Raw genomic sequence first — 8,717 nt, forward strand, 5'->3', positions numbered from 1 at the left:
TCTCGGGGCACCACATCTGTTCCTAGAGTCATTTTTAAAAAGCTAAACAAACAATAACAACAACAACAACAAACAACTCTTTAAATCAGTCTTTCAAGTGAAAGTTGCTACATTTGGAGAGCTGTGTGTTTGGTTTTGAAGCTCAGAAGATAATTAGTTTGATTGATTTAGTAAATTAAGTCATTGTGAATTTTTAAGTATTGTTTCAACTCATAAATAATGCTCTGATCTAATGTTTCAATGCCATAATAAATCACCTTTATTGTCATAACAGTGAAACATTGATTAACAGATGCAAATAAGCAGTCAGTATTAATTGTAATAATTATGTGCAAATAACACAGTGAACAGCAAAGCAAAAATGTGCTGTATAAACTTGTCACAAAGGAACAGGATTTTTTTCAATTCATGTCTAAAAGAAGGAAAATCACAAAACTAGATGTACGCACTGTGAAGCAATCAAAAGGGGGAATAGATACAATTCAGACATTCACTTGACTCAATAGGTTTAACTCCATGAGCCCAGGTACAGAAATACTGCATAACTCTGGCAACTTACTAATTAGTATACCATGTTGAGGTTAATCACTCAAAAACAAAGTGCTGTACAGTCGATACTTCATTTCAAGACAGTGACACCTTTTCAAGCAAAGTCAAGTGATGTCTCACCGTGTCTAAGTTTGTTGGGTTTTTTTTTTTTTTGGTATTATCATAACTATGTGCAGTGAGAACGGGGCGTTTATGCCGTTGTGGGAGTGAACACAGCTGGCTAATTTCCAAGCCAATGGAAGCGGCTCTGCTCATTTCCTGTAAATTCAGCGCAGTTGAGGCACGCACAGTTTTTGATATTGCAGAAGCAGAAATTGCAGAAAATCAAAGCACAAAGCTACATTAAATAGGAAAGGAAGCAGATCTCCCAGGAGGAATGATCACAGATCACTGCAAAGTAGGTACTTGAAAACCTCCTTCCACCCTAATCGTTTGTGGTCATCTGTGTGTGGTTGAGTTTAACGATATAATAAAGTTCATGCAAGGTGCAGTGCAGTCTTCTAAGAAATTCCCAAATATGGTAAATTACATTTGCCCCGTTATGAAAATAAAGATTCCCCAGTTTTTACACCGAACAAACGTGCACCTTACAACGAATTCGAACCCAGTATATTTACCTCTCATATTTCTTCTTCTAATTCAACATTGCTTTACCTTTTAAAAAATTAATCATTCAATTTAAGATAACTATACAAAAGGACTTTTTTTTCCCGTCATTTTGAGTCAACCTCATCCCCAGCCACTGCTGAATTTTGAATTGAATCAACTATCAATTCCACACATCTTTACGGTATCAATTATTTTATATATATAACAATTATTTATTCAATCCATTAATCCATACTATACCTTTTCCTAGTTTCTAGTATCGTAATGGGATCTTAGAGGTGTGTTGGAAGTTTCTTTCTCTGAGTTGTCTCTCTGGCTGGCAGTGCTTCTCCTCTTGTAACAGTATCCGGAGAACAAATTCTCCAAAGGCTTCCGAAATTTCTCCCCAACCAGTGCATAAATGACTGGATTTACACAGCAGTGTGACAGTGCAATGATTTCCGACCACCTCATAGCCAATCTGATTGTCGTTGATGCCTTGTAGGTGTTGAATATTTCAAACAGTTGCAGTGTCTGAAGGAAAACGACAACATTGTAGGGGACCCAGCACACTACAAACACACATACGATGGCGAATATCAATTTCACAGCTCGACCCTTCTTGGAGTTCTTCGTCTTTGACAGCACAAGCAGGATTTTCAGATAACAAAAGATCTGGATGGGTAGACACAGGAGAAGACTCACTGTGTTCTCACTGAAGTTTCGGAGCATTTTCCAAAACTGCTGACTTTCTTCCGGATAAACCGGCTGGCAACTCAAAGAGTTGTTGTGACTCATTTCAACAGTGGCAAATATCACCTGTGGGGTTGCCATGACGAATGACACAACCCAGATAGCGATGCTGGCAGAGAGTCCATAGCCACGTGTCCTGGCTTGCATGGTTGCCACGGCGTGGACGATGGCCAGGTAGCGGTCCACACTCATCAAGGTCACAAACAAAGTTCCACTGTAAAATCCCAACTGTTCAGGGGAGCAGAGGTTGACATGGAATTCATATGAAGTCTCGGTGGCCCCATGATTCAGCAACATGTGTCATTAAGCGACCAATCAAAACAATATATTATATTATATGTATTTCACACAATTCTGTTGTCCTTTTAGCACTTTGTTCTGGGTTCATTATCTTGGTGCATCATGTTTTTTTTTTTTTGTATTTTGTATTTTTTTTTTATTCACATATTTTTTTATGTTAAAGTCTGTTAACTTTGCAGCTGTCATCAGGTTCAAGATTAATTACCTTATCCAGGCTAAGCCATGCAAGCCACAGCCATAACTTGCAGTTTTTTGTTCATTTTTTTATTAATTATTTCTGTATTCAATTATTTTATGGTCCCGCGTTGCAGTGTTTCATGAATTAATTTTATCTGTCAAACTAACACGTCAAGATTTGTTGGGCAGGTCCTAACACCTGATTGGTTGGGCTGCTCATCAAGTTAAGGCAAATCAATTCCAAAATAATGGATTGATGCCAACTGCGTGTCTCATGAAAATACTCCGATCACTGAGTGATGCTATTTACCTCTACATTGGTTTGCATACTCTAGCAAAGCAAATAAATACAAGCCTCGAGCACTCAATCAAGGTGGCTCATGAAAGTCCTAAATCATCGTAGCCGCCTTGTTTGCAACCACTTCAGGCCGAAGCAACGGCTTAGACAAGATTTTAGTTCATCAGCATTTAGCCCCGCCCACTAACTTTGATTGGCCAGTTTGACAGATAAAATAAATTCATGAAACACTGCAACTCTGGACCATGAAATGATTAATTAAATACATAAATAATTAAGTAAATATCAAAATAATTAATTAAATACAAACTAAATAATTAAACACTTCTATTTATTTATCTATGCACCGGAATAAGGTCCCCACCTGATAGACTCCCGTAGTGACTTTGCATACTGCGAGGTTCTGAGAATTGTAGGCCCACAGGAAGAGAGACAGAGCCAGAGTAAGGTCCGAGAGAGCCAAGTTGAGGAGACATATGTCAGTCAATGTCTTCATCTTAATGCAGCGGTGGAGAATCCAAAGGACAGTGGTGTTGCCTGTGAAACAACATAATTGTCAATGTTTTTGAATTTGTTTTTACGGAGTATTGAATCAATCGCAGCTAATGTTACAGTTTGTGAACATACCAATCAAACCAAGAAAAAACAGGATGAAAAGGGCAATCCGCTTGGCCATGAATCCTTTGGATATCAGTGGACTTTCATCCTCATAATAGGTGGAATTTGGATCATCATATTCATAATCATACATGTCCAAGTAAATAAACGTCTCGTTCTTTGCATCCATAATTCTGTGTAAGCAGATACAAAGCAAGAAACTTCATTTGAGCACAGAAAAATAATCTCTATATCTGAAGATTAAAGAAAAAAGTGTGAGTTAACTTAAAATACACTCAAATGATCAAAAATGAAACCAATCAACAACAAAAATGCAATCACATAAATTAACTGCTGTGCTCTTTGTGTTATTTATTGTTAAGCAACTTATTCCATCGGGCAGAGATACTTCTATTAATGCAATCTCTCAACTGAACGGCTTCTTGTCATTACACCTTTTTTTTAAATAACATTTATCCCTCGTGCATGTTGATAAAGTCTTTATATACATGATTTTTTTTTTTTTGACAATGTGAATTCAGATGAAGAATAAGAAACGGGAAACAACCTGAGTGATACGAAATGTTGAAAAGCCAGTGGCTGCATTTTTATAACGGTCATCATTTGTACAGTATTTGTTGAATTGTCTTTTGCCAGAGTACGTATGAATCTTTCCTGCCTTAAATCTACTTGTATGTAATGTATGTTTATTCCAAATAAATCCACAGCAACAATCGTACTTTCCTGCTCTTTACAATGAACTTTCATGATTATCATTGTGAGTCATTACTGAAAGACTTCTGTAGCAAAGCAGAGACTGTAAAACTTGAAATATCTTTGTTTCCATTGACTGGAGATTATCTTCTAATGAATTTATTTTGGCTTGATTTGACATACATGACTGATGTCTGAATGTTAAGTTGAACAGGAACCACTTGTTTGTTTGCAAAACTCTGACTGCACTCATGTGATCGTTTTTGTAATTTATAGGCTTCACATTTATATGTCACTGAGCCGCAACACAAAACCCATGCGACCCCCCCACATCCTGTAGCAGACATTGTTAAACGCATACACATGCGTGCACACACACATGCGTATGTCCAACATTTCTGTAAAAATTGGGGGAGACCTGTCACAAGTCAATTAGGTTGTATCAAAAGTCAAAGCTAATCACGTTTTATCAAAGTAAAAAGTAAATTACCCCTTTCTCTGATAGAATTGTTGCTCCTTGTCGTCTCTTATGTGCCGTGTCAAATTTGTATGTCCTGTTATGGGGCCTCGCTCACTTTTTAGAGGCAAATCCTGTGGCAAAGCTGTTTTCTGGTAAAAGCCAAGTGAAGGTGTTGTTTCTGACAATTTCCGACACACTGCACCAAGGGAACATGTGGTTTTCTAAGAAACGATTCTATGTTTGTCTGAAGTAAGTAAGTAATGAGAAGTCTAAAGCCTATTGTCAATATTTTAAATTTACCCATTTCTCTTAGAAATAGGAAACAGCCACACACATGGTTAGTAGTCGCTCTGTATTGCCAAATGCACTGTTTTGATTTTATGCTGTAAGTTCTTTTTTTCTTGTTATATTTGGGGGAATCATTGTCAATCATTTCCTTGTAACTTTGGTAAGTAATGTAAATCCCTGCGGTTCTAACTGTTGCCACACATTGCCTCCAAGAATACGTTTATCTTCTAGTCCCACCATCATGACCACAAAACAATAGCATAGTATTGTGTGGCATGTGTTCATCAAAAAACAGGCAGATGTAATTTAATATTGCTATAACAACATTACATAACATCCATTCCTCCAATTATCTGGACCAGTTATCCTTGCTGGAGCTTTTCCGTGCTGGCTCTGGGTGAGAGGTGGAGTACACCCTGAGCTGGTCACCAATCGCAGGACACATGTACATGGAACAGCAAACATTCACGCTCACATCCACATATAAGGTTAATTTAGAATATCCAATTAACCTGCCAAGCATGTTTTTGGAATGTGGAAGGTAACCGGAGTACCCCGGGGAAACCCACGCAGGCACGGGGAGGACATGCAAACAGAACTGTACCCAAATAAATGTTTGGAAGCAAACAGTTCTAAAAGAATAAATACAAATGTTTTGTACTTGAAGGTTAAATGCAACTGAGTTGTACTAAAGACGTGCAATGTACTGGATTACAAAAGTAACATTATGCACCGTTTGAAAATTTAAAACAGCGATTATTTCATGTTCCACTCGAGGGAGTACGCTTACCACTGGTTAAAAAAAAACACTGAAAAAATGAATTTAAGTGTTAATCCTAACTTTGTGGCATTCAGTTTGAATTCAGTTCGGGAGCTCCTCTACACACTAAAAAAATGTTGGGTTGTTTTATCTACTGAAGTGTTGTGCAATGAAAATTTTACTTATTTTGTGTTGTTGTTTTTTTTCTAATGTTGCAATTTAGCCGTTAACATTTAAGAATACAGAATTTCAGTTGTTTTGTTTTTTTTCCAGAATTTTTGCAACTCATTCTCTTTAAAATACGGCTGGTTGATGTGCACATTGTTTGACAAAAATGGACTTGCTGAGGTCCTTGCATGAGATTGGCATGCATAAAGTGCATTTATACAAGTACACTGCAAGGGACCCCCCTACAACCAACCAACCACCCTCCCACCGCCACCCCCATCCTCCCACGCCCCATTTTACCCGGGCTACATGAACGTCAACTATGTCGACAGAATTTCATTGAGCCTTAATGAGTGGAGGAAAAACTTTTACTATTCACACACATCTTTGGAAATTTACAGTATTGCAACATAAAGAAAAAAATAATTCACTATATGGAATAATGTATATAAAGAAATAATGTATAGATATAGAAAGTGATTGAATTAATGTTCAAGTTTCTATAAAAGAGAAAAACATCTGAAATGGTCACAGAATTAACAGACAATTGCAACAAAAATGTACAGAAAATATAATCACCCCTTTTTTGCCATAACCTTCTGAAGCAATCCCTACAATCAAACAATATCTACCACTCTCAATACAATTTGAGTTCTGTACCTGGCAATTATGCAGTTTGGTCCACTCCTGTCTCAGTTTCGAAGGGTGCTTATCTATACTTTCACAGAATAGTCTGTCTTGTTGTTTATGGCAGAATTTTTTTGGGTCATAGTCATTGACCTATGACTGTGACCAAGCTTTCTAACACTGAGCTAGCTAACTGGATACATTAGAAGTACGGACAGACTGACCGATAGATATGATTCAAGCTATGGCAGACGCGCCCTCAGAGGACCTGGTCATGACCGAACTTTTCCGGAAAGAGTATTCTGATGAATGCCGGCGGGACATAGAAATCACACGACCACATTTGATCAGCAGCAAGACACGCCTCATAAACTTCTGTCCAACAAAAGCATAGATGATAGGATTTATGCAGCAGTGAATGTTTGCAATTGTTTCAGTGACTGTTAATGCCAGTTTCAAATTTTCAAGAGAGGCACAGTCATTTAGGAAATCCCACTCAAAATGCAAAAATGTAAGAAACTGTGAAATGTTATTTGGCGTCCATAGGAGGAAGAAGATAACCACGATTGAAATTATCAGCTTGACGACACGGTGCTTTTTGGCTCCCCTTATCCGCATCAGGACAGGTATGATCCTGGAATAGCACAGCACCATAATCAGCAGAGGAAGCACCAGTCCCAAAATATTATTTGTTGCGATAGTGTACACCTGCCAGGCATCATTGTTTGGTTCATAAGTGCAACCCAGCCCGAGAGGCTGTTCTGTCTCTGAAGTGAAGATGAAAGAAGGAAGGGCGATGCAAAAGCTCAGCAACCACAAAACTACAGTGAGAGTGAGCCCTGTTCTCACAGTGCGGTATTTGCCCACCTGGGCATTGTGCATGATGACCACGTAGCGGTCCAATGTCATGACAACCATGAAGAATATGCTGCAAAAGAAGCCAGTGGTTTGCGAACCACCAATGAAATGGCACAAAAAGTCACCATGGGTCCATTGTTTGACCATAGTGTAGTGTGTGTGGAGTGGAAGCGTGATGACGTAGAGTAAATCAGCCAAAGCTAAGTTGAATAGACAGACGTCTGTTATGGTTGTCTGGTTACGATGCTTCACCAGGACACACACCACCAGGACATTACCTGGAAAAATGTGGAGAAACGTGAACAGGTGAACATTCTCAGATCATGAGTTAAACAGTATATTTGACACTTACCAATAAAGCCTAGGATGATAACCAACGAGTAGAGAATAATGATGAACGCTCTGCTGAAGTCCATAATGTTACCATTGGAGCAGGGAGCAAAATCGTCCATTTCATAATCATAGAACTCGGAATAATTATCTGTAGTCACCATCGTCACAGTGACAGTTGCTTCTGCAGACACAAGGTTTGAGATATATGATATACTGCTTTATTGATGTCTGGGCTAAATATTGAAACACAGAAACCCCAATCACGTAAAAATACAAAATCTGAAAACATTTGGGCATAAGAGATTTTCATAGGACAGCGACAAAATGTAGTTTTGTTTCATTTGTTCTTTTTGTTAGCTTTTATTTTATTTCACCCTGTTCCTTCTTGAGCCATCGGCATAATGGAGTTGAGGAGTTTGTTTGCCCCAATAAATTGTAATGCAATGTGTTTTAAAGTGTTTTTTATTTATTTATTTATTTATTTATTTTCTAAACCAATATTGTGACAAAGCAACACTTCAAGTCTGTCAAATCCACTCATAGCCCATTTTAATTAAACAAAGCTCCACTATAACAACTACCCAAGAACACATTCTCAAGCAGAAATATTAATTCAGTATACTGATAAAATGTAATTATTAAATGATTGCCTCAAATATGATTGCAAAACTTTGAAAAGTATATTCACCTGACATGATGACTGCTGTCTTGCTGTCAGGAATCAAGCACCTTTTTGGTCTTTGTCAAGCTCTTTACAGAGGAAAAGTTTCAATTGATAAAGTAAACAAGTGTCCTTGTGTCTTCACTGTAGTGAGAAGGAACATAAATGTGGCTGTTGTTTCCTGCATGACTTTGATCCTTATCAAGTGTTCACATTTGGTATGTAGAGATAACTGAAATAACAGAAGGACCACAGCAAGCATGTATACCCACCCATGTTTACACAATCACTACTAATAAAACATGCAAGTTTGTGAGTGAGATCATATATCAATGATTATCAATAAAGTAATGAATTTCAGTCAAAGAGTAACGAGTCCAATTTATTTAACCTACTAGCCATTAAATGGATTCTTTATAATTTTTTTGTTCAAGTTGCTGGTCAAATAATTGTTTGGAAGTTTATATTGCAAAGAGAAAAACATTTTGTTTAAGTCTTTCTTCTCCTGGCAAACATTTTGGAAATTATGTTATTGGATGAAGCTGAGCTTGAATTTCTTGCTTTGGGGGGAGAACCACCACTAAAC

General features: G+C 37.7%; 2 protein-coding genes across 2 annotated transcripts; both read right to left on the minus strand.

Annotated features, from left to right (window-relative positions):
* Nucleotides 1-208: 208 nt before the first annotated feature.
* On the minus strand, nt 209-4,582 carry LOC148329435 (CX3C chemokine receptor 1). Its single transcript, XM_088307120.1, has 4 exons — nt 4,467-4,582; nt 3,293-3,456; nt 3,030-3,202; nt 209-2,118 (listed from the first exon to the last, which is right to left on the minus strand). The coding sequence occupies exons 2-4, from the start codon at nt 3,450-3,452 to the stop codon at nt 1,405-1,407; spliced, it is 1,047 nt and encodes a 348-aa protein (XP_088163246.1). The 5' UTR covers nt 3,453-3,456; nt 4,467-4,582; the 3' UTR covers nt 209-1,404.
* A 1,479-nt stretch (nt 4,583-6,061) lies between these two features.
* Nucleotides 6,062-8,341, minus strand: LOC148329436 (C-C chemokine receptor type 5-like). Its single transcript, XM_088306991.1, has 3 exons — nt 8,159-8,341; nt 7,490-7,651; nt 6,062-7,415 (listed from the first exon to the last, which is right to left on the minus strand). Exons 1-3 carry the CDS (start codon nt 8,163-8,165, stop codon nt 6,517-6,519), a joined length of 1,068 nt encoding a protein of 355 aa, XP_088163117.1. The 5' UTR covers nt 8,166-8,341; the 3' UTR covers nt 6,062-6,516.
* Nucleotides 8,342-8,717: the final 376 nt, after the last annotated feature.

Source organism: Idiotropiscis lumnitzeri, chromosome 10 (genome assembly GCF_059441095.1).
Source record: "Idiotropiscis lumnitzeri isolate Australia: NSW breed Sydney's pygmy pipehorse chromosome 10, RoL_Ilum_1.0, whole genome shotgun sequence".
Classification (NCBI taxonomy): domain Eukaryota; kingdom Metazoa; phylum Chordata; class Actinopteri; order Syngnathiformes; family Syngnathidae; genus Idiotropiscis; species Idiotropiscis lumnitzeri.

Coding starts and splice junctions, on each gene's coding strand:
- LOC148329435 (XM_088307120.1), bottom strand. CDS start 3,452: ATGGATGCAAAGAACGAGACGTTTATTTACTTGGACATGTATGATTAT. Junction 3,203..3,292: donor GTTTTTTCTTGGTTTGATTG/GTATGTTCACAA, acceptor GTTGTTTCACAG/GCAACACCACTGTCCTTTGG. Junction 2,119..3,029: donor TCACTACGGGAGTCTATCAG/GTGGGGACCTTA, acceptor TCCCCTGAACAG/TTGGGATTTTACAGTGGAAC.
- LOC148329436 (XM_088306991.1), bottom strand. Junction 7,416..7,489: donor TATCATCCTAGGCTTTATTG/GTAAGTGTCAAA, acceptor ACATTTTTCCAG/GTAATGTCCTGGTGGTGTGT.